Source organism: Eschscholzia californica, unplaced genomic scaffold, assembly GCF_041429995.1.
Source record: "Eschscholzia californica isolate CP2 unplaced genomic scaffold, dmEscCali1.0.p SCAF_1, whole genome shotgun sequence".
Taxonomy (NCBI): Eukaryota; Viridiplantae; Streptophyta; class Magnoliopsida; order Ranunculales; family Papaveraceae; genus Eschscholzia; species Eschscholzia californica.
The window spans coordinates 31,451,254-31,477,166 of NW_028238198.1; the positions used below are offsets into that span (position 1 = coordinate 31,451,254).

Genomic DNA, 25,913 nt, shown 5'->3' on the forward strand with positions numbered 1-25,913 from the left:
AAACCCTTCATCAGTTTGATGGAAGCTTCAGGTTGGGATCTTGAACTTGTAGTAAACTCCATTAAAGACTATCAAATAAAAGGTCCAGCAAGAAGTATGCGTTCTAAGCCTTACATCGACGATAATGTTCAATTGATATTCTATTGAATCGTACAATGAAGGTGGGTATACTGAGGTTTGTAGATCTATTTTGGGTTTTGGCAATTTTCTGTTCGTTAGATGGGAGCTTGAATGCTGATTTTAACGGCTTTTATGAATGAGGAGGGCTTATACATCCAAGACTTTCTAGGGAATTGGTAACAGCTATGAAGTTTGAAATGTAAATAGAAAAAATCAAATCTAATCTAAGTTTTAGGTTTTACTTTTTATGACAATCAAAGTTCATTTTCTTTAGCTTCGTCTATTAACTGGCTTAACTGGATTGCGACTTTTAGCTTCTTAAAACCTTGTTTGATGGGAAAAGAACAGTCATATATGAACTAAACTTATAAGAGTTTTCAGTTTTGTTCAAAATATTCTATGAGGATATGAAAATCAAAGAAGAAGAGGAGAGAGAAGAGATGAAGATTATGGGGCAAAGTTTCAATCATGTGAGTTTTTGGACCAAAAATTAAATATATTTTTAAATCAATCTTGATTGACTAAATCTTTATTCCCCGGAGATTTTTCTTTATTCCCCAAAACCGCGACCTTTTAGTATTAACCAAAATATGAATATTATTCATAATTTGTTTACAATATAGGGATTTTGCTCAATATTTGAAGGATAAGGTTCGGCAGGGCAAAACCTTAGATCGTCAAATGGGTAATCTTTTGCTGAACGAGATTCTACAAGGGAAAACTAGAGAGCAGAGCGCTCATATGTTTTATGAAACACTAGTAGGTTTTCTGTCTACGTGTATTCTTCTGAAGTTTGTTTGTAATCTTTGAAATGCATATTTTTGGCATATACTCCTAGAGAAAATGTGTTCATTTTTTTTGTACTACAACTCTTTTGTTCCTAAGAATTTTTTGTTGTATTGCAGGCTTTGAAGAATCATAATATGATCAACGTGAAACAAGAGGAAGCTTATGGTGACATCACTTTATCATTGGACCCAAAATTAGAATGATTTATAAGTTTAATTAGTTGAGTGGTCTAAATTACTTTTAGTTTAAGAAGACTATTTTTGTGCGTGGTTTATATTATTTGTGACAGTCATGAATGAGTTGCTGACACATATTACAAATTTATTTGTTTTGAAGATTTTAAGATATAGGATTCTTTTACCGAACTACAAAATTTTGTGAATATTAAACGAGAATTTGGCCAAAACTAGACATCTTAGAGCAAATCTTGTAGTACTCTAGACTATCTAGAAATTAGTAGTTGCATTTATCAAGATAATAATCTTAATAATCTGAATTTACATCTGTATTAAAAAGAAAGAGTTTACTTATTAACTAGATGTTTCGATGAACTAAGATGAAATTGATCAAAGAAATTGTTTTATTCCTTGATGGTTTACAAAAGAAATACAAGACTCTATTTATAGAGTTGGAATACTACTAGTTTCTAATTTTGCAATATATTTACTAGCTAATAATATATTTACTAGTTTCCAATATCTTACTAGTTTATTATAGGGGATATCTCAAAATATGGAAAGATATTTCAACATTTACGTTAAGTAACTTTCTGTAATTCGTCGGCCACAAACTCTATCCTAAAATACTATTATAATTGCAAATTAATTGTCTCTCTTTAGTAACTAGATAATATTAATAATTTTTTAGCTTATAGTCCAAAAAAAATAACACCTAAACCCATATTTAGTCCACCATAAATATTAATATAGGGTTTTAAGCCAAAATTATAATTATAAAAGAAATCTAGCCCAAATGTTCTCATCTCGATAGAAATCACAAATCTCTATGATTTCTATTTTCTCTTTACATTATTCTCTTTGATAACCGAACCCTCTTACTCTTTTTCTCTGAAACTAAAACCCCTCTCTGATATAGCTCCACTAAACCGAAACTCCGATTACAACGAGTAAGCATCTTCATCTTCTTCCAAAATCGTCTTCATCAAACAATTGTTCTCATACTTTCTCCCTCTGTTATTCTGAGTTTTCACATCATCGTTTCATCATCTTCCAAACACCATCAGGTAAGTGTTTAGAATCATTTTGCCCTGTTTATTGTCCCTTTTCATCATACTAGTTATCATACTTTCTCTCTTTATTATCAGTATCGGTTTTCATCAGCTTCTAACATAGACCTTAACTTTTTTAGTTTAAAATCTTTCATTGAATAAAAACATTTTCGTTGTCATGTTCAGAACCTCTTCACCATCTTACCCCAACTTCATCATCTTACCCCAAATATAATTGTTAAGATATTATTTCAGATTTACTAGGTAATAACAGATTCTAAATAATAACATATTTATTACACATAACCTGTTTTGTATTATACAAAACACACATTGTTCTGTTAAGATATTTTTTGACTTTTTTCTTTACTAACAGATTTTGAATATCAAGCTATGTTGTATACATAACATGTTTTAACGTGTTTTGTATATATCACAACACGTTTTCTTGGGTTGAGATAAAACCTTGTGAGTGTTTCAAACCGTTCTGAATATTATCAAATGTACTATACATATCCTGTGTTTTATACATCAATACACATTTTGTTCTCTATTTTTCATTTTGTTTCATAAATTACCGTTTCTTTATCAGTATCATTTCTTATCTTACATACATTTTATTGTATGTTTTGTACATAACACATTTTTTATTGACTTGGTTACATCATTTCATTAACACATTTTTTATTGTCTGCTTTATACGTAAACCTTATAATGCATTTCATTAACCCAACATATTATGTGATGTCAAAAACATCTTATTTACTATAAACATTATACAAGCATTGAACATTTCATATAATTGATGAAACATTATGCATTTAACATTATTCAATGGATAATGTTCCCAACATAATGCATTTATGTATTTGCAGTTACGTAATTAATCATGGATTTTCAAACTTATTCAAGCAACGTATAGAAAAGACGACTCTGAAATCTGATGTTGAAATAAAATCTTCACTCACGTTGGTCAGCTGTTTCCTGGAGGTGCTAAAGCATTTAAATTCACCCTTTGTCAATATAGTATAAGCACAGTCACAATTTCAAGTTTGTCAAAAACAATTTAAAGCGTGTGCACTGCCGTTTGTCAATAAAGTGTAAACACGGGTCACAATTTCAAGTTTGTGAAGAATGATTTAAAGTGTGTCAATGCAGTTTTCTCTATAAAAGGCTTGAATTGACGAATTCATGGTTGGACAGCATTGAAACGAAAATCCATGGTTGGGCAACATTGAAATGGAAAAGAATTTTTTTATTAATGATATAGTAAAACACATTATGTTCCGACTTATTCTGATTATTGTGTATGTTTTATATAACTTTCAGTAATGAAAATATGTTTGGTAGATGAAAATACTCATTTTGCTGCCAACAAAATTTATTTTTTCCAATTTGAAGTTTATCAATTGTTTGGATGAAAAATATAACATAACCGCTTTTGGCTGTTTACAAAACCATATTTTTATATGAAAAACATATTTAAGTAAATGAAAACCACATTTTGTTTCAAACAAAATAGATAAATTTCAATAACAAATTATATTTGTTAACAAAATTACATTGATATTAATGAAAATATATTAAAAGATTTTCAGTTTGCAATCTCGTATAAATGGATTTGCATTCCTGTCATAAATTTAGGCTCTCCAACAACATCAACATCTTCCATTGACTTCTCTTTATCTTTTTTGTTCTTAGAACTAGTTCCAAAAATCTATCGCAAAAAAAATTAATAATATTTATCTACCAAAACATGAAATGTCGGATAACACACAGATATTGCTTCCATTTCGATTTTTGGTATTTTTACAGGATAATAAAAAATTATCAGCGTAAAACATGTATTTTGTTATTACAACAATATATTTTCCCGCAACACCTTACCTCTTTGGGAAGTTTTATAAGGGCCCCTCATTCTTATTAAAAGAACCCTCATGTGAATTCGGTGTTAGTCCAAAAAATTCACAAAAATAGGCTACTAGAGCGAAATTTTGGTGGATTCGTACCAAGGTCTCTTCTGAATTCGGTGGATTTGTACCGAAGGTCTCTTGTGGATTCGGTGAGCTCGTACGGAATTCACAAGGAGGGGCCTTTTAACAAGAATGGGGGTCCCTATAAAACTTTCCTATCTCTTTTATCACCAAGTTTGTACTTTATCACCAAGTTTGTACTCTTAGTATTCTTTTTTGATCTTCTTTTCCCCCAATATTCTTTCTTTTCATTGGGCTCTTTGGTGTCGGTGTGGTCTCCTTTGCATGTTTTGATGTTGGTTTGGTTTTTGGTGCCATTTTCTTTAATTTTCTGCACATACATATACCACTTATTTGTTATACAAATTTCAGAATTCCAAATAAATATCAGGTAATGCAATGTCATTTTAACTATTTTACGAATAAAAACATCGACCAAAATAAATCGTCTGAAATTCTTCTCAAGTCAATTGATCAAATATCAAATTAGAACATCCCCACCATCATTAAATTTATGAAAATAAACTAAACAGATTAACTTGGCACTACGGAAGTAAAAAAAAACTTTAGGGTGTCTTGGTACCTAACTCTAGCTCGGTAACGCACATAGGCATCTCCTTACTTTACCAATGCCACACACGGCTTCCCATAGTAATCTTCTTTTTCTGTTTTGCTTTTTGTTTTGTTTTCACTTTTTTTAATATTTAGGGTTATAAAATCAGTGTTCTGAAAATAGTCTATTGAGACGATGAAGTAGGTTTTGTCGACTGGTACTTTTCTTTCACATCATCTTTCGGCGAGTCTTTACCTGCCATCTGAAATCAGTACCTGATTTCATTCGAAATCATTAGACCTGATATGAGATGACAGATACTTGCGTGACTTCACGCGATGTGAAAACGAGCACCACGGTCCATGCACGTATGTATATATATAAGCCCAACCCAACAGGACGTTAGACGAAGTGAGTAGGAAATCACTGTACGTACACAATAAGAGATTGATGAAATCTAACTTATGTGCAAGACTGAGATTTAATATAACACAATGACATTAGCCAAAAAAGATATACCGTGTCCGTATGATGCGGTGAAAACCTAGTATGCTTATATAATATGATTATGTATGAGAAAAAGAGAGTGGCAGATGGGTAGTGGAGATTTAGAAACAAAGGATAAAGATTAAAATGTAGAGGAAGAGGTCGTTTAGGTTTAAGATTTATTAGTTGAAACTTAGAGACCGAAAAAGGAAAGTCACTCTTATAAAATAAAATGGGCCGTTATTGGTTAAACTATTGTTTAGTTGGGACTGTTTCTACTTATTATTTTCTAAGCATTTGCTTAAATCTGATTCGTGTTCTTCACATGGTGGCCCCTAAAATAGGTGGCCCAAACTGAAGCTTTGCTCGGTTTGGGTCAGGCTTGGGCCCGGGATATCTTAACTGATTATGGTATTTAATTATTGACACTAATACATTTTTATTATGAGTAGACTTACATGAAGAGGAAATGAATTGAAGTTTTGAATGATATGAAAATCTTGCTTTATCAACTCATCTTGTTAACTTCTTTTTCTCGAAAAAAGTTTTGAATATATGAAAAGTTTACATTTTAACAAAAGGAAATGAATTGAAGAGTTTTTCATTATGTAAGATCCTCGAAGGATATAACTGGTCACAAAGTAGGGGGTCAAAAAGGAAATAACTCTATTTTTAATTTTTGTAGTAGAAAGGATCACAACTAATAAATTATTATGACCATATAAAATTTTTGTGGATGAAAGTGTTCATAACTTCTATTATGTTAACAAAATTTTTTTCACTATCACTTCTTATGACTATCATCACTACATCACTACTGTCTTATCTCTATTGCAACACCCATACCTATGAATCAGAGAATCAGACGAGTTGGAGCGTCGAGCAGAGCTGGTGGTTTATTTTTGGACTTGGTTTTGAATACTTTCGATTGATTTAGACGACTCATTGGATAGATCTCGAGAAATTATGAAGTTTGATTGGTCAGATGAAAAGATCGGATATGGTTATGTCTCAGTTAATGAAGATCTTTCTGTGCATCAAACAACACCTTTAGGCGAACTTTCAGCTACTGATAGCCAGCTTGTGAGTTATATATGCACAAGTTAATTAGTTAACATTTCATTATCTTTTCTTAGTTCAACTAGTTTACGATCCTAAGCCTTTTCAACTTCCACGACTTATCTTTTCTAGATGCTGATACTGTACCAACAGGTAAGCAAAAAATGAAATGTTTATTGCCCCAAATAAACTTAGATTATATATATATATATACTAGGTATTCCTAGCCAATTGTTTTTAGCATATCTCTAGCTAATATTTCTTTTATAGTAGCTAATATCTCTCTACAATTCTTCTACTACGCGAAGGAGAATCTGTAATGAGAACGAGATAGAGAAAGAGGTGTGTGGATGAAAGATTGCAGGAGGAAAGTATATACTGAGAGAGGGTTATGAGATAGAATTCATTAATCTTCTTCTTTTATAACTGGAAGAACAATTCATTCTTGAGAATTTATAGAAATTCTTTAGAAGTTATGTAGATAAAGAAGTTACGAGGGAAATACCAAAGGCTATAATTTAAAGAGAAAAGAAGGGTTGAGATCTAAAGGTCATAATTTCATAACCTAAAAGAAATTAATCTTTTAGAAGTTATGGAGAAATTTTGATGACATTTATTTAATATACCGACCATTTAGTAGAGGTCATTTAAATGGGGGTTTTATGAGTGGTATGTGAGGGTAAGATATACTACGGTTGAGATTTGATGATAATGAATTAGATGGTCATGATTTAGCATGACGTTTAGCATATCTCTAGCTAATATTTCTTTTATAGTAGCTAATATCTCTCTGCAATTCTTCTACTACGCGAAGGAGAATCTGTAATGAGAACGAGATAGAGAAAGAGGTGTGAGGATGAAAGATTGCAGGAGGAAAGTATATACGGGGGTTATGAGATAGAATTCATTAATCTTCTTCTTTTATAACCGAAGAACAATTCATTCTTGAGAATTTATAGAAATTCTTTAAAAAGTTATGGAGATAAAGAAGTTATGAGGGAAATACCAAAGACTATGATTTAAAGAGAAAAGAAGGGTTGAGATCTAAAGGTCATAATTTCATAACCTAAAAGAAATTAATTTTTTAGAAGTTATGGAGAAATTTTAATGCCATTTATTTAATATACTGACCATTTAGTAGAGGTCATTAAATGGGAGTTTTATGAATGGTATGTGAGGGTAAGATATACTACGGTTGAGATTTGATGATAATGAATTAGATGGTCATGATTTAGCATGACGTTTTGTATAATAGATTAAGTAAGTGGGTGGTCAAAATTCGTTTTTTTAAGGTAGGTAATAGATCTAATGTCTAAGATTTGATGAAAACATAACGAACGACTGGATTTGTCTTTTGCTTTGTCCCAGTCAGCATAAAACATTGTGTTTTATATAATAGACTAGGTATAGCCCGTGCCCATAGGGCACAGGTAGATGTATTTATCACATCATAGAAGGGAAAACAAAAATGGACTAACTAAAATCACCATTTCAATTTTTTTTTTATGTACTCAATTTGATATGCGGAAAATGGAGAGAAGACAGTGGAGAAGGACACAGATAGGTGTATTTATCACATCATAAAAGGAAAACACAAAAAACGATGGACTAACTAAAATCGTCATTTGAAATACTTTTTTATGTACTCAATTTGATATACTCAAATGGAGCGAGCGGGAGAGGACAGTGGAGAAGAAGGGTAGCTTTTAAATTTTCATCAATCTTTCGTCAGCAAACACAAATTGAGTACATAAAAGTAACATTCGAAATAACAGTTCTAAATACCAAAAAATCTTAAAACTACGTAAATATGGACAAAATACCACAGTTTCTCTTTAATATAATAGGAGTATTAAAGAAGGCATCAGTGCATCACATTAGTTATATTATACCAAAAAAGAGGACATAACCCAGACCATCTATCAAGGCCATGAAAGCTCTTTCAACAAAAAAAAAAAAAAAAAAGGCCATGAAAGCTAGTAGTGACACCTTCAAACAAGACAGGTATATGAGAACTTATAGCTCCAACCCAATAAGTTGGGCTTTGATGAACATACATAGATTGAACTAATTGGCTAACGACACTCCAACATACTCATCATCTAAAACCTTTTGAGATTTCAGCACAGGGTATAGAAAGCACGCTTGCCGCGAAGTTTGTATCGAGCAGTAGGCTTAGTTATAAAATCAGCTAGGGGAACAATATCAAGCACTGATCCGAAGGTTCTTCTACAAAAACAAAACAAATTCATAAGTTAAATAATGGCAATTAAAACCCGATAGACAATTGTGGTTACGTAACCGACAGATGATTACTCCGAAAGGGAGATTTCATATGCAAAATACCTCAAGTAATCGCCATCTAGACCTGCAACAATAACGGCCTTCCCATCATGATCAGCTGCTTTACTGAAGAAATCGTAAAGGTATTCAAAGAATTGAGCTTCATCAATTCGTATGACATTCACCTACAAAGATATGTGGGTCCAATTAAAAACCTAACGCAGCTCTGGACTGTTTAGTTTGGTTCATGAGTAACCTTAGAGACAGATCAAACTCTGCAATAAACCAAGCCTAATCCAAGTTTGAAAAACTCAATAAGGCCCCATTCCCTTTCTCCCCTATGTTTTATTCACTTTTATTCTATATTATAGAAAGAAATTTAGAGTGGTAGTAGAAAAAATGCATTATATTTTATCTTGTACTATGTAATTGATGTTATATTTGTAATTTGTGTATATACGAGTATGTGTTAAAGAAATAACCGTAGACAAGTTGGTACAGTGATTCTCAAGTCTTTCGGCTAGTTCAAGCATCAGGCTTGGTCAAGCCAGTCCTTATCCTAACTACTTATGCCCCAACAACACTCTGCCTAGAAACAACACAATTGATTTTGTTGAATATTTCATACAAACAAAACCCACCTTATCATAAGCATCAACTCCAAGCTTTTGCCCGAATGAAGATAGATCAGGCAAAGCCCAGCATGGCAGTCTTGCCCCATCATGAGTTACAACAGATTCAAGTCTGAATCTGGTATCCTCGTTTGATTTTATCAACACTACATTTCTGCACCAGTAAAAAACTAAAAATCCACAAGTTAAAATCTAGAATACTTGAAATGGTGGTTTTATTTACTACTCTTAGATAGCATTAGATGTTTCCAATTAAACTATGTACTCAATTTGTGTTCGCCGACGAAAGAGTAATGAAAACTTAAAGCTACACTTCTTCCCCACTGTCCTCTCTCGCTCGCTCCATTTTGAGTATATCAACTTCTCATAGTCCAGCTACCCCTGTAAAAAAAAATGAGATCCCGTTAAGAGTCTAGCAGATATTTCAGTAAATTATTTTTGAGAATTCCATAGTTTAAACATTGCCCGTTAAGATACTTACCTTTTACTTGGGGCTTCTAAGGACAATGACGACAAAATCACCACGGAGGAACATCTTCGAGATGAACCTGTGAAAAACAAAAGAAGCATAAATTAGGTTGTCAACATATCATCGAAAATATAAAGTAAATGTAACATACAATACATATCCGACAAATAGGCCAAACTTCCGCAAGAATTTCACATTTTTTTCAAAGAAAATCCTCAGCAGGACAACTGAAACTTCCTAAGCTTTATCGGAGAGAGAGATGGAAGTTTAGAGATCTTACTTTGTGTAATGAGATTATTGTTGTTGTAATTATATCTCTACCCATATATATAGAGAATGACTCACCACTTGTATCTAGAAGCTTAGCTTCAGAATAATGTGTCAAACCCGCATTATTCTGAACCTCAACTTGGAAATCGGTGGAGGTGTATTTTGCAGCCGCTTTCTTAGTCTTTGCTTCCATAAACACATCAAATCGCCTATCATGATCAGAGATAGAAATAGTGGCATTCGTTTGCCACAAAAACCTGATAACAAATGGAATCAATGAAGGGGAATGAAAAGAAAAAATAATAATAGTAGAGATCATATCATTAAAGACCACTACTGACACAACAAAAAGTGACTCACATAGTATTAGTTAAATGCAGAAGAACGATAAATGAAGAATGTGCAAGCCACTTTGCGCACCACAACATCTAACGAGAGAACCTAGTTTTTTGCAGTAGCACAATTCTGGAAATACGAAGAAGTTGCCGCTCTTGAGCCTAATGTATCGATATTTCATTTGCGTGAATATGATGTATTGTAACACATCATGTATTTAAGTTAACATAGTAATTTCATCAATCACGTTAACTAAGAATGTATTTCCATTTGATATCTATTTGATCCTAAGAAGAGAAGATGTGATATATATATATGTTTCTCAGTTATTGCTAACTCTAGTACATAAGTATGAAGAGATTCATATATTTGTAAAAGCAAGCTTGAACTTAACTTAAACATGTGAACTTCCTAAAACCCATCTTTTCTCAATCGCCCAGTATCAACCCAAAATCCAGTGTAAGAGTCTCAATCTGTGAGCGCTAGTAACCAATCCTCAAACACGCCCTAAATTAGAAGTTAGAATGGAAGGACAGGGAAGCGAAGGCAGATACTTGAAACAATGAAAATTTTACCTTTAGGAAATATCTGAAATATAATTATACATAACAATAGCACCATGAGAGTCTTCCCAAGTCCAGTTGACAACACCACTAATGTATTTGTAAATAGAGTTGTGTTCCTGAGAAAGCTGGTAATATCGAACTGGTGTATACTATATATACAGGAAGAATGAGAACAAAAAAAAGATTTTATTCTTAATTAACTCAAAATAGAAACTTCAACATGAAGTAAATCCCATACATACCTGGGAAATCCACGACAATCACTTACATCTTCAACATCTGCTAGTACTTGGTTTTCCCAAAATTATCTAGGGTTGATGGCAGGGAGACCCATTAGATAAATTAATGTAGGAATTTTGTCTAACAAGTCATCTCCAATCACCAAAAAGATTAAAACATAGAAAATTACCAAACAAGTTTGAAGCTCAGAAAAACCAACGATGAAGTGCTCCAATTGAGAGCAGTTAGGAATTAGGGTTTGAGAATCCAACAAAGGAATAATACTTACTTGATAATACTAACTTGAGAGCCATCCATGACGTTGTTGTAGACTGAAGAAGGAGATTGGGGAATTTTCTAACGTCCCACTCGGTAACGGAAAGTCTTCAATTGATGATAAAGACTTTTGGTCGTTTTTGTAACGGAACTCTTCAATGGAGGGAAGAATTCTGCCATGGTTATTTCTAACCGAAGAGTTTGGCGAAAGAAGAATTTCTAATCAATCTGGGTCGTTGATATTGACCGAGATTAGAAGAAAAGGGTCCGTTACTCCTACCTAAAGGTTAATATTAAGCTGACCGAGATTACAAGTAATATTGTAACGAGATAAAGAGGAAGTGGGTTGTAACGGCCGAGATGAAGAGGAAGTGGGGTTCTTTTACATTAATTAACCTATCTAAGAGTATAATTTTAATCTGAACGTTGAACCAGCCCGGGGAGTTTAGACGGTCTAGATTCAGAGTCTAATTTACTTTCTTGCATGTAGTGGGTGAATAAATTGTATTTTTTAGGGAGGGTAAGGGAAATTCCGGGAGCAAGCCTAGTGGTGGCATTGCAGGTGGCATTCACCAATTGGACCGGTGGTAATGCGGCCCTAAAAACAATAGTGAATAGAAGGAGTGGAGGAGCCCGCTTCCGGTTCTTCCTGCTCCTAAAGAAGTCACCGTACGTAGTAAACGGGGGCAAGCGCGGGACATGAACAGAATCAAGAGCCCCTGACTTCGCTAAGTTATAGAGACCCTCGCGTCGGTTTATCTGATCCCAGGTGGGGAAGCTGCTGGTACTAGTATCGAAACCATAAGGGGCGTTTACGCTGGGACTGAAGCTTTGATACTCGTGCCTACGCAGCCTTTGTTCGCATCTCTCATCGATTCCCCTATGGAGAAGAGGAATAAATAAGAGCATTCATTGGTTGGACCTTTATGCTACCAGCCTCTGCTATTGACACTCTTTCTATACTATACGAGCTGTAGGATCATGATGAGCGTCACCCACAAAGGCATACATAGAAGGAAGTCTTATTCAATGTTTGTTCAATTACTCTTTTACCCGCAAATGCAATGTAGGCATTGGGTTCGGCAATATACAATCCCCACGGACGACCGGATTTGTCTTTCGACTTGTCCCAGTCAGCACAAAACATTGTGTTTTGTTATATAGACTAGGTATAACCCGTGCCTCCGGCACTGGGGGCTTCCCCTTAAGCATTGCATATGTTGTAAAGTTTTTTTTTTTTTTTTTTTGAAAATGTTGTAAAGTTGTTGATCAACTATTATCAAAATAAATGACTTTTTTTCTGCCAAGATAGACCTTTTATTATCACAATTATTTCATCTTCACTGGACATAAACAAATCAAAATAAATGTTTCAGAATGTAAACCTCTAAAAGCAAACTATAGAAAAAACACACATTAAAATTCACTGAAAACTTATAATTGGTTTCGACCGTTATACAATCTTAAAAAATAATTCATAACAAAGTCACAACCAGACCGACACTTTTCCATCGAACTTCTTTGAATTTCTTTCTTCAACCTTTTTTGGCAGTGACACTCATCTTCAAATTTTCGATAGACATAGATGAAACTGCTTCACTTTTGTTGATTAATTTGATCTTTTGTTGTCTAAAACAAATAAAAAAAATTAACGTGTTACATATATGGAATCATATGAAAAATACAAATGAAAATGAATCTACAAATATACTTTCAGTAGAATCGTGTATGTCTTTTCCAATTTCAGTGGGAACAACAATGAGAACAATGAATCTACGAAAGTTCTCTCAAATATTTTAAGATAGCACTACAAAATAAATATCTAGAATCAATAACTATAGCAATTATCACTTTAAAATAGGAGAGTGTGAGAATAACTAATCAACAAATCTTATTTATAACCAAAAGAACATTAAACAATTTTTTTAGGATAGAGATTTGCGCCAATTAATACAAAATAATAAAAAAATATGTAACATTTTTTTTGGTATAATAGAGATTTATGGCAATTAATACAAAATTAAATGAATACAATATTTTTTAGAGTTAAATAAATAGGAAGTTTTTTTGTATAATAGAGATTTATGATAATTAATACACAGTGTTTTATATAATAGTACCATTAACTATTGGGAGAAAAATTATATAACCATTAACCACTAAACAAATATAAAATCTTGACTATCAAATATATATAGAACCGTTATACAAATGTGAAATTAAGCAACACATCAGAAGGTTAGAGAGTCAAAAAATCACCTAACATAAACAAATCAATACGAATGTTTAAGAATGTAAATCTCTAAAAACAAACTATAGAAAAAAATACATTAAAATTTACTAAAAACTTATAATTGGTTTCTACCGTTATACAATCTTCAAAAATAATTCATAACAAAGTCACTACCAAACCGACACTTTTCCATCGAACTTCTTTGAACTTCTTTTTTCAACCTTTTCAATAGACATAGATGATACGGCTTCACTTTTGTTGATTTGATCTCCTGTTGTCTAAAACAAATAAAAAAGATTAACGTGTTACATATACGGAATCATATGGAAAATGAAAATAAATCTGCAAAAATACTCTTAGTAGACTCGTGTATGTCTTTTCTAATTTCGGTGACAACAACATTGACAACAATGAATCCACAAAAATTCTCTCTATTATTTTAAGCCAGTACTGCAAAATAAATATTACAATCGATAACCATAACAGTTATCCACAACCAATTACCAAGACCAAAATCTGTATACAAAAAAAAAAGATTCAGAACCTATATACAAAAAAACCAAAAATCTAAAATTTAAAATAAGAGAGTGTGAAAAATAACTAATCAAAAAATCTTATTTATAACCAAAAGAACATGAAACAAAATTAAAATAATATGTAACATTTTTTTGTATAATGGAGATTTATGACTATTAATACAAAACTAAATGAATACAATATTTTTTTGGAGAGTTAAAAGAATAGGAAACGTTTTGTTTTTGTATAATTAATACACAATTAATCAACATTATCCAAACTTTTGATTTGGAGATTTAAGGCTAGAATTCAAAGATTAGGAATTGAGTGGCCAAGATTTATCATGTACATTGTTACCTTGCTATATAGATTTTATGAAGGTCAACAAATTTTGTATTTTTAAGGTAGGTAATAGATCTAACAATCAAGATTTAAGATCAAACAGAACCAACGACCAGATTTATCTCTGGGTAAGATATAATATATAATTTATTACTAAATCCTATTATAACCCATTAAATAGCCAATTTTATTAGCAATAAATTAGAGTTATGCACGTACTATTTGATTTGTGAATCTTAAATAAATAGAGGGTCAAGATTTATCATAGGATAACGGACGGCTAGATTTATCTTTTGTTTGTCTTTGGTTTGTCTTTGAGTTTGTCCTAGTCAGCACTCAACATCCTATTTTATATAACTAGGTATAGCCCGTGCCCTAGGACACGGGCAGGTTTTTTTTTATCATATCACAAATTTTATACCGTTATAAAACACAAACCTTATTGGCTGCCAGATTACATATTTGAATTTAGCATATCATACCAAGCTAGATGTCAAGACTGGATTTACAAAATTACCTCATCATGCTCTGGCAACAACCTCCTCTGTTTTTTAGGAAATAGTTTAATATACCGACTACCAAGTGTCATTATTATCTCTTACCCCTGAAACCTTCAATTGATATACCGACTTCCCATAACCTGCATATTCCTCTGAAGTGCATAATTAATTTGAAGTGCGCACTGAAGGACAAAAAGTGCTTCTGAACCTTTCATATTTGGGGACGAAAGAAATATCTACAATATTAAGATCTTGAAATGACTCAACAATGTCAATTTCTATGGAATAAAAAGGAAGACCTCTAGGTCGAATAACTGGGAATGGCAGAGGTTAACTGATTTATGCATAAGAAGCACCATATATGCAACCAAAACCTATTGCTTCCCCACAAAATGGTGGTCAGATCAACTACTCGCTGCATTTTCTAACCTTATGCTCACTGTGACCATCAACATATTTCCTTCATTCCGGAACACCCACTAAAAAGCCCGAGAAACAAACCCATATGTCAATACATGCTACACAAACCCAAAAATACATCCAAATTCATTACAACCAGAACCACACCCGTAACGCAAGTCAATTCGCGAGGCTTTTTAAATCCACCGGTGAGATACACACGAAATACGTGCAAAATCATCATTAAGACCATCATACTTGCCGACCATCGATGAACTGATCGGATTAACCACCCAAAGTTAGCTTCAGTCATTATATATCGAACCGAGGCACAAGCCTCGGTAACGGTCGGACGATAGTAAAAAAGCCATAACAAACCCCGTACCTACTTGTACTAAAAATACAAGTAAGCGAAATCCCTCCTAGACAATAAAATATGTTCACATGATAGTCACAATTTATTTCTTTTCCTCCTAAATTTACCGTCGACATTTCAACCATAATGTATAATACGACAAAGAAAAAGAAAAACACAAGAAGGTCCTTAACCAATTTATCCACTATCTGTTTTATTTTTTATTTGATTTTTTTGAAATCAGATAACTTCATTTATAGGCGAACCGAACGCCAGAAAGGATTACAATGAACTGAAGTTAAAAGAACGATAACAAAGCAAATTCACTAAAACTTGCCGCCAGAACCCCTAAAAGTTAAAAGAACAAATTGACTATATGTTTTATGAGTTGTTCCATTTTAGTCTTCTTTGGCCTCAAATTTGGATTCGTTTTTTTAGTCTTTTTTCACCCTCAATTTTGGTTTGTCTGGTCAAATTTTTGTATTTAATAATACAATTTGGGTTTGAGATCATTTTCCTCTTCATGCGTCACTGTAGGAATTGTTGGTATCTTTTATTGTTTCTTGTTTTTCAACCTCAATAACTGATCTATATTCAAACCCTATAAGAAACAAAAGAAGAGATAAATAAAAAATGATCTAGTTAAGAACAAAAAATAACTTAATAAAAGATGAGATTTTATTAACTTACCATCGAGAAATAGTAAACGATTTTTTATTGAAGCGTTAATTCATTTCTTAACGACGGATTTCTAGAATTAGATTGAAGTAAACCCCAGTCTTTTACACACTCCAAATAAAATTAATAAATTGTGGCATCACTCGGACACAATAACGACAAATCATAGCCGAACCCTGCCTGTTTCTTTTCCGTAAGCAACTTCGACACCAGCTGCTAACAACGCCGAATTGTGCTTGTCCAAATTGATTAGGGTGCACCTTGATTAGATGACCTGTCTCTCCCTCATCGAACCATTTCTTGTAATACCGAATTCTCAAATTAATGTTAGGCACAATTTTATCCTTACAAAACAAAGAAAGATACCTTAGGAATTTATGAACCTGCATTTCCATAAAAAAAAAAATAGTCAAGCATTAAAACCTACGAAAAACGAAATTATACTTTCTAGAATCATTATTAATTAATGGAATAGAATTACAACCCTCATTGATAACATGTCATTGTTGTTTTGGCCTCCCAAACAACGTGCCAAGTCAAAAGAATTTGGTTGGACATAGATAAGTTTCAACATATACCTTGTAAAGGGGTGTCAATATGATTTCCATATCGCTTGAAGGAAACGAAAATGCTTGATCGGTAGACAATGTTTAATGTGCAAACCAACACAAGTACAAAAGAGCTGCACACACAACAAAAAGCTTTGAACTTTACCATTCATATCTGAAACTTAAAAAAATATACTATGTTGACGTGAATTTAAGTTGTGCTTAGGAATTACCAGAAGAAGAATGCTAGGAATAGACCGAATTGAATCAATGAACAAAACTTTCGCAATGAGAGGTAAATGAACAACCATGATTCATACACCTCTATATTTAAGATCTTTGGGGCCAATTCGAAGATGAAGTTATAGTTTGTTCAAATTTTTCTCTACATTCAAAGTCGAACCCATACAGAAAAAAGTGCAAAAATATTAGGTGGAACATGCTGCAAATAAAAGCGTCGAATTAACAGAAACACAAAACAAGTAAAATTAGTCTTTTTATGAACACAAGAATGTCTACAATAGGATAGAAAGTTTCATGTATATAGTACCAGATTGCTGCTTAAACATCCCGACAATGTCTGCCATGATGACATATCCAAGAAAGTGCAACGAAACATCCGGCGAAGAGCCCTGTAACAAAATATGCATTATGAAAAAGAAAACTGATCTATATTGTAGGCATCAATGTATTAAAGCACTAATAAAGAGAGAATAAAGAGAGAATAAAGAAAGAAAAACCACATCAAATTAGATGAAAGCAAAGTTACCAATATTCAGTAGGTGGGCTTCCAAATGAATGTCTAGCAGTAAATAACAGTTAACTCCATTGCTCTACAAAACATAACCTTCTTCTGATTCAATTCTCACTACAAAACGGAAAACCATATAAAATGAACCGCTTAAATTCCAGGGCAGTGTAGCTCATACATTGAGGAAAATAACAATTCTTTCAATAAGATTATTTATAATCAATTAACTGAAAGAGGAAATCCAGATTCATGAAAAAACTTACACTTGACTCGATTAATTCATTGGAAATGAGAATGCTTCAGCTGTCTTTACCATAGTTGTTGTAGCTTTAGGGTTATATATATATAGTATATCAAAACCCTAATCAAGTAATAAACATTCAAATTGAATTAAAAAATATCATCTCATAAACTTGAATGATATACTATATATAATTAAATAAAATTATCTCATATTTACTAAAGAAATCCGAAACATACCTGTCCTCACCTTGATTCCTCTGAACCCTGAAAATAGAAACACTGAGAGAGATAAATAGTGTAAATCAAAATTCTAATTACAGTGACATGAAACTTTAATCATAAAAGTGAAGACTTGGTAGAAAAATTCTGGTCAAATCTCACCTTGAAAATGAATCTAACCGTGAATTGATTTGGTAATGGAAACCCCAAATTGAAGCCAGAGAGGTTTTCAGCAAAAACAAAAACATAAAACCCAATTTAGAAAATATTCTAAACACCGAAAAACTGATCACCAAGAAAAGAAGTAGGTCTTACCAGTTTTCTGGAGTTGTTCAAAGAATGAAGATCTTCGGAATTTCTAACCAGGTAATGAAACATGTACGGCAAAAGAAGAAGATTGGGTGACAAGTAACGGGGAAGAGAGAGCCTGACAGAAGATGATGAGAATGAGGGGAGTGAAGAAACTTTTAGATAGATTAGTAGAGGTGATTCATTTTGGCGTTTGGTATTAGCGAAGAAGAACCACTTTCTTAGGGAATAATTCAGAATTAGTAACTGATATCTTGAATGTCAAGAATAAATACCAGCATTTAAAGAGGATGACCATGATTTGAGACGTAGATGTATCCAAAGGCCACAAATTGAGATGAAAGTTCAACCACATTTTGTTAAATTAATTAGACGGTCCAGATTCATCATGTTGTTGACATTCTCTCGTTGAGTGGGTTAACAAATCTTCATTTTTTAAGGGAGGTAATAGATCTAGTGGTTTAGATTTGTAGAAAAATACAACGAACGACCGGATTTGTCTTTTGATTTGTCCCAGTCAGCAAAAAACTTTGCGTTTTATATAATAGATACTAGGTATGACCCATGCCTCCGGCACGGACACTTTAATTGAGCAAATGTACGAAGGATTAGATCCATATAAGCATATGCTAGTAACGACCACACGATAAAGATCTCATTGTACTTACGACCAACCGACCGACGTAGGAGAAGAATACAAAAAAAAACAAATAGTAGCAAAATTTTTTGAAGCTCATGTCACCCGAGTGAGTGAAATTTTCATTTCCTCATCATTCATTATAGAACAGAAGCAGCATAGATTAGTTCAAGAAACCACTGCAATGCTTTTCCTTCTATGAGCTCCATAAATAGTGTTGAAAAACTCGATAGAAGTCAATATCAAAAGACTGAACTGCCTGCGATGTTTTTAATGAGCAACGGACCTCTGAATTAAAACATGTTCATTAATTATATCGAATTAATAACTCAAAGAACTGGACATCTTGACCCTTTTTAAGACGGGACCTACGTCATTTTTGTTTTACTGATGTACTGAAACTTCTACGACATTTGGAGTTTCCAGGTTTTTGGACTTCACCATGCCATTTACAGGAGTCACAGTTGTTGTTTCATTGTCGCCCAACACAAACATATAACCCTTGGTTACCCACTGCATAAACAAAAGAAACCCATCAATGGTTAGTAAAGTAATCAAGATTTTATAGAGCTCTAAGATAATGAAACAGGAACCAAATGAAAAAGGGAAAAGCAATACATGTATATCAATTTCATAAAATTTGACCCTAAAATGTATTCTTTATCTTAGATGACTCCGTTGACAGACAGACACCTGTTGTGAATCTATTACAAGCAATCAAGCACATATTATGAGGCATGCCAGACAAAGACACTTACGAAAATAAGAGAAAAGACACATGAATGAAGCGAAGCCGTTCTAAATTTGGGCGAGATAGCTTCCTCAACAGTTGCTCCTTCCAAAGCTACGATTCTTTTGATAAACACTTCAACTGAAGTGAACCCAATTTCATGCAGAAAATGGAACCGTTTGTTTAAGGTAAAGGTCATCCACATAAACCTAATTATATTGTGGATTAGTTCATAAAATACAGCATAAATTTATCTGTAGGATTGCAGGTGCCTTAAAGGTCACTGTATCAATCATTTTAGGTTCTTGAGAGTATATGAAACAAAGTATATCCATGAGTGTTCAAAGCTACTTTAAGTTACTACTGAAAAATAATTCACTAATTTAGTAATTCAAAAATATTTACGAAAAGAAATATAGATGGATAAAGAACACAAGGGTTTACACATGCTACACTGCTAAGAAATTCAACAACGGGTTACATGTACAACTGTTGCATTTCACTGCTAGGAAATTGAAGTAAACCGAAGTTCTGAAGTTATTATTTTCAAGTACTTATGAATTTTGAAAATTCCATTGGTTCAAAATATGCTCAACTAAAGGTCATGGACACGTTTTAATGAAACTTTAATCACCACAAGAATCATATAACTTCTCAATTTCGACATAGTTGATTACTTCTACAGCTAGTATGGTAAATGCGGAAAAATTAGTTGTCCTAAAGGACATCTCTAAACATTGGAATAACAGGACATATTAGACGCAGTAATTAAAATATCTCGGATCACTGGAAATCCGAGTAAAGTTTGTTACTTTCTTTGCTAGATTAATGCTAATATTTTATCGCCAACATGTCTTGGAAACATAGAAAGCGGAAACTTACTAAGTTTGATTCCACTTGTGTAGATGAAATAAGTTGGTATAGTCCCCTGAAACCGAAGTCTAAAACACCCAATTTTTTCTGAACTTCAGCAAATCGAACTTCTGATTCAAATATATGGGTTAGAAGAAAGAAATGTATTGAAAAAAGTATGGGCATCAATGAAAAGAATACGAAATTAATAATACAAGACTTTAAAGACCCTAAGTAAAAGCGTTAAAACTCTTAGTTACTTCCGGTGTCTCATAAGGTAAAAAAAGAAAGAAAAAAATGCATGAACTAAGAACAAAATTTAACATGTCAAATTTGTTTAGTACCAGTAATCAAGTAACATCATTTGACAACGAAATTTAGAAAGAACTATGAGAATTGAAGCCTAATTACCGTAGAGAAGCTTCACATTTCGCTCATAGAATATGAAAATGGAAGAGAAAGGAATCATTCACCAAATCTTGATAATGTTGAGTCTATCAAACTTTCTCTTTATTTTGTGTTTCGTCTCAGCGATCTTGATATACAAGTAATATATATATGGATATTCCCTAATCCAACAGAGATCGTAATTCAAGCAAACGACCTAAACAAAAATATCAATAAAAAAAGTGATAATCGAAGTCTAGATTCTATTGGAGTTCAAAGAATTCAAAATTTCCTTCACACGTCCATGAGAATTGGACTCAAATAGACATTTGACTTCTAGAAAGTCATTGCCGGCAGAGAGAGAGATAGACAAAAGAGAGAGTTTTACAATCCATTCACGAAACATTATGATAATTGAATCCTAAACATTTACATTTTATCATGTGCCCTGATGATATATGACACAAATTTGGGAAATCCTATTGATTATTTACTTTCTATGAGTGGATCATATCGACATAAAATAAAAAGTATGCCTAAATGAAGAATATACTATTTTAGTAAAAGAGAACCAAATTATAACAAATAAATTAAGATGAAAGGAATATTTACTTACCCTTACATAAATCATTTTGATGCCTAAATCACATAAGATACTTGAAACCTGCACAAATTTGTGAAAACTACGTAAGAAATCACGACGATAGATAGGTTTACTGGGAAGACAAACAACAAAAGTATGTTGAAATCTATCTTCCTATATACATAACTGTAAATGACAAATGACTTCGGGCTTCAAACTTCGACATTAACTTAAAACTCTAAAGGAAATCTGAAAAATTACTAAGAAAATAATAGGTCAATAAATTTTAGGGAAGCTTCTGGAAAGCGACTAAAGAGGGAAAAAGACTTTGGTGGCCATGTTGCAATTCATCAAAGGAAAACGTCATCTATCAGATCAGTTATAATATCTTCTTCATTGATGTTGTTGTTGCTCATAGTACTTCTCGAGGGGTTGAGCCATTGGTCCAAAAAGGGGGCCAAAATGAAAATCCCACCCAAAGTTGCCTAAAAATGAAAGGGAGGTCCAATATGTCAGTTTGGGGGTCAAAATTACGTAAAGGGCCCTTAGAAAATAAAGTATTTACCGTTCATGCCATCGAAAATTACAAAATTGCCATCGAAAATTCTCGGGAAACGATTTTTTTTCTGAAAAATAATCTGATAACCCGTCCATCAGAATCTGTACTGTTCAGAAAATTACGGAACAGCCACCGAAAAATTCCCGAGAAACGAATTTTTTTTCGGGATATTATTTTATTTACTGGAAATTTTTTTCTGTACTAGACATTTTTGCTTGGCGGGAATTTGAAATTTCGTAAAAAAATTTGAAAATTTGGGCGGGAATTTGAAATTTCGTAAAAAAATTTGGGCGGGAATTTGAAATTTCGTTTGAAAATTTCAAAACTTCGAAAAAAAAATTTTGTGACCGGGAAATTTTTTTCTGTACTAGACACTTTTACTGGGCGGGAATTTGAAATTTCGTTTGAAAATTTCAAAATTTCGAAAAAAAGATTTCGTTTGAAAATTTCAAAAAAATTTGAAAACTGGAATTTTTTGTGTACGGGAAATTATTTTATTTACCGGGAAGAGATGGTTTGCTGGGCGGGAATTTGAAATTTCGTTTCAAATTTTCTAAAATTTTGAAACTTTGAATTTTTCGTGTACTGGTAAATTATTTTATTTACCAGTCATTTTTTTTTTCAGGAAAACGTCAGCATGTCTCGTCCAAGGGCAAGAGGGGAATAAAAAAAAAAAACTGACATTTGGACCTGCAACTAATTTTTGGGCAAGAGTGGATTTTTTTTGGGTTTACCCCCAGATTTTGGACTGTTGACTCAAAAATCCGTACTTCTCTCCATTCAATCAAATTTTGTTGAACCAAATCAGGGAAGGAAACTTTGTTACCATGTTATCAGTTATATTGTCACGCACATTGAGGCTCTCACTTGCTCATATTCTCTAGCAAATCCTCGTAAAAATCCTATACAATAGACACAAAAGTGAATTCTTTAACAAAAAAAAAACCTAATAAAGCTATCAACTTATTACTTGAATACAACCCTACAAGTTCAAATTTCTCTCATTGACTTCAGTAGATAAAAATAAAAAAATTGAAAGAAACAAAGAAAATAAAATAAAAGAGAAATCAAATTTTTTGATGATAATTTCACTGAAAAATATACAAAATCTAATCTAATTTGTGCTTAAGAAAATTTTATATCCCTACTTTAGCAAAACACATTGAAACCTATTTGGTAGTTAGATTAGGATAAAATAGAGAGTGACACCTCATGTTTGGTCCAACAAGATTATCCCAATTTGCAATTCATCAAATATAAAGAACCCATGAAGAATTAACTAATAACCCATCAAATATAAATAGCCCATGGAGAAAAAGCAAAATTTCTGAAGAAAGGTCAGGAAATTAGGATTTTTCTAACTTACCCTACTATGAGCAGCCATAACACAAAGCATTTCCGAGATGATTCCGTGAACCTAAAACAAACCAAAAAAGTATATCTCTCACCTTAAAATTCATGTAAATGGAGAATACAATTCATACATATAGAACAAACGTAGAAAAAAATAATAAAATCATGTAAATGGAGATTTAAATTACTTAATCAAGCGACTCTGAATCTAGCTTCACCAAACATCTCACCTATAATCAAATCAAACAATGAAGTCGGTGTATTAGAAGAAAATCTTCTTTCTAAAATTCCAGAAATCTTTAAACTAAGATCAAGAGTTTAAGAAAACATATCAAATTGAAAAGACATAAATAGAAATGATCAATATATGAAGAAAAAAATGGAAAACCCAGTATCTGTACCTGGGAAATTGGAAACTACAGTATCCGCACCCGGAAAATGCTTCTATAACAATCACATACATAAATAACATGGTGAATGATTCCCTCTATTCCATTAACAAATAATGTAAGCCAAACTCAAAAAATTGAAACTTGAAGGCCAATCTACCAGAAGATTAAACCAGATCAATTCACAAAATTGAACCTGATATATTAAAGATAAAAAAAACTAACTTTGAAGACAGAATGGGTTACTTGGTTGCGGATGTTCACCAAAAAATTGGAGCTCAAATTTGTAATTTACTTCATAAATTTATAACTTACTTCATATATTTATAATTTACTTACTCGGGTTAAAGATCTTCTACAAACTCGTACTCATCTGCAAATCAAGAGAAAAAAAAATATATCAAAATCTAAATTTACCATCAATCAAATTAACAAAACCTAAATTTACCATCAATAAACTCAATGATATCTTCAAATCAGCAAAATACTGAAGAACAACAATAAAACTTAAGTTCTTTTTGGCCAAAATGTTGAAGAAACTCAATGTTATCTTCAAATTACTAACAAAATCGTTCTACAAACTGTTGAAGAACAACAATAAAACCTAAAAAAGTAACCATTACCGGAAATTTGGGGAAGAACGAAGATTTGGGGACGAAATTGAAACTCCTGAAATTCAAAAATAGAGAAAGCTTAAATTTAACCTAACAATCATAAAGAACATAATTTCCTATTTCCTAATTCATATTGTAAACCCTAGAGAGGAAAAGAGAGATAGCAGTAAGACCTGAATAAATTAGGGTTTCAATTACCAAACTTCCTCAGAGATCTGAAGAATAAATTAGGGTTTCAATTACCAGACTTCCTCAGAGATCTGAATAAATTAGGGTTTTTTCTATCAATCAATCTACCTGGCTAATAACCCGACATTATTGAAGATTGAAAATTGGGAAAAAATTGGGGAAAGATTGTTTACAGAAGAGAGGAAAGGTCCGGTCGCCATTACTATCGTTGCAGCTATCGATTTCAGTGAGAGAGAACTTGAATAGGAGATATTTTGAAGCAGGATTCATGATGGATTTGTAGTTTGTAACGTCCCAAGAAGGTACGATTTGTTATTGAAGGTTTTAAAGCCATAAATTTTGTAGCCTCCCACCAGGCATGACGGAGATACTAACTCGTTTCTTTTACAGGGATAACGCGCGAAGGAACGAAGATAAGGCGCGTAAAAACCCAGATCGAAGGTTTTATTAACTTTCCCTCATTTGGTGGGTGATTAAATTAGGGTGGGTAACTGATCTAAGGGTGTAGATCTTATCAAAAAGCCAACAGACGACTTTGTCTTTCGGCTTGTCCCAGTCAGCACAAAACATTGTGTTTTGTTATATAGATAGATATGTATATATGTATATGTGTTTTGTTATATAGATATGTATATATGTATATGTGTGTGTGTGTAAATATAGAAGTTTGATTGATATATACTTGTGATACTGGTAGGGGATGAGCACAATTTTACCGCTAAGACTAGGTAATGCAAATTTATATCTTAAAGGATTTCAGGTTTAACTATGTTTTTGGTATTAACCGAAATATGAATATTATTCACAATTTGTTTACAATATAGGGATTTTGCTCAATATTTAAAGGATAAGATTCCACAAGGCACAACCTTAGATCGTCAAACCAGAGAGCAGAGTGCTCCTATGTTATATGAAACACTAGTAAGTTTTCTATGTAAGTGTATCCTTCTGTAGTTTCTTCGTAATCTTTGAAAATGCATATTTGTGGCACATACTCCTAGAAAAAATGTGTTACTTTTTTTCCTTCAACTATTTTTTTTAAGTTTTGTGTTGTAGACGAGGCGATATAGAAGGGGTTTTTGAGGAGAGAGATTGTCTCTGCTGATGTCAACGAAAGATCATCTTATCTGCTCCTTTCTCCCCCAAATCTGAACCCTAAACCACTCAAACCCTCATCACAATCCTGCATAACTACTCAAATAACAAGCTCTAATCTCTGCATAACCGACCAATTTTTACTCCTGAACTTTACCAAACTGCCATCTTCC

General features: G+C 32.7%; 2 protein-coding genes and 3 long non-coding RNA genes across 14 annotated transcripts; all 5 read right to left on the bottom strand.

The window, feature by feature from the left end:
• Positions 1-8,328: 8,328 nt before the first annotated feature.
• LOC147566069 (thymidine kinase-like) lies at positions 8,329-9,469 on the bottom strand. Its single transcript, XM_086653366.1, has 4 exons — positions 9,435-9,469; positions 9,133-9,277; positions 8,555-8,676; positions 8,329-8,437 (listed from the first exon to the last, which is right to left on the bottom strand). The coding sequence occupies exons 1-4, from the start codon at positions 9,467-9,469 to the stop codon at positions 8,329-8,331; spliced, it is 411 nt and encodes a 136-aa protein (XP_086509492.1).
• Positions 8,344-10,749, bottom strand: LOC147566070 (putative hexosyltransferase MUCI70). 4 transcript variants are annotated; one of them, XM_086652552.1, is made up of 7 exons: positions 10,223-10,585; positions 9,938-10,119; positions 9,605-9,671; positions 9,389-9,504; positions 9,133-9,277; positions 8,555-8,576; positions 8,344-8,437 (listed from the first exon to the last, which is right to left on the bottom strand). In XM_086652552.1, exons 1-4 carry the CDS (start codon positions 10,288-10,290, stop codon positions 9,480-9,482), a joined length of 342 nt encoding a protein of 113 aa, XP_086508678.1. In that variant the 5' UTR covers positions 10,291-10,585; the 3' UTR covers positions 8,344-8,437; positions 8,555-8,576; positions 9,133-9,277; positions 9,389-9,479. The 4 variants fall into 4 exon arrangements, with proteins under 4 accessions (XP_086508678.1, XP_086508677.1, XP_086508679.1 ...); XM_086652551.1 differs by lacking the exon at positions 8,344-8,437 and having other exon boundaries at positions 8,555-8,676; positions 10,223-10,375; positions 10,521-10,684; XM_086652553.1 differs by lacking the exons at positions 8,344-8,437; positions 10,223-10,585 and adding an exon at positions 10,593-10,749 and having other exon boundaries at positions 8,555-8,676.
• Positions 10,750-10,892: 143 nt separating this feature from the next.
• On the bottom strand, positions 10,893-11,442 carry LOC147566071 (uncharacterized). The gene is made up of 3 exons (XR_015230356.1): positions 11,273-11,442; positions 11,007-11,072; positions 10,893-10,913 (listed from the first exon to the last, which is right to left on the bottom strand). It is a non-coding gene; the product is annotated as an uncharacterized LOC147566071 (long non-coding RNA).
• A 4,862-nt stretch (positions 11,443-16,304) lies between these two features.
• LOC147566072 (uncharacterized) lies at positions 16,305-18,583 on the bottom strand. 3 transcript variants are annotated; one of them, XR_015237391.1, is made up of 8 exons: positions 18,359-18,583; positions 18,062-18,088; positions 17,845-17,942; positions 17,600-17,698; positions 17,381-17,462; positions 17,064-17,215; positions 16,861-16,964; positions 16,305-16,665 (listed from the first exon to the last, which is right to left on the bottom strand). It is a non-coding gene; the product is annotated as an uncharacterized LOC147566072 (long non-coding RNA). The 3 variants fall into 3 exon arrangements; XR_015237392.1 differs by lacking the exon at positions 18,359-18,583 and adding an exon at positions 18,206-18,334 and having other exon boundaries at positions 17,064-17,272; XR_015237390.1 differs by lacking the exon at positions 18,359-18,583 and adding an exon at positions 18,206-18,327.
• An 885-nt stretch (positions 18,584-19,468) lies between these two features.
• LOC147566073 (uncharacterized) lies at positions 19,469-24,982 on the bottom strand. Of its 5 annotated transcripts, XR_015230358.1 has the most exons (10): positions 24,819-24,982; positions 24,630-24,716; positions 24,466-24,511; positions 24,182-24,215; positions 23,855-23,897; positions 23,642-23,683; positions 23,467-23,517; positions 22,927-23,002; positions 21,575-21,622; positions 20,317-20,702 (listed from the first exon to the last, which is right to left on the bottom strand). It is a non-coding gene; the product is annotated as an uncharacterized LOC147566073 (long non-coding RNA). The 5 variants fall into 5 exon arrangements; XR_015230361.1 differs by lacking the exon at positions 20,317-20,702 and adding an exon at positions 19,469-19,502 and having other exon boundaries at positions 24,630-24,982; XR_015230359.1 differs by having other exon boundaries at positions 20,315-20,699; positions 24,630-24,982.
• Positions 24,983-25,913: the final 931 nt, after the last annotated feature.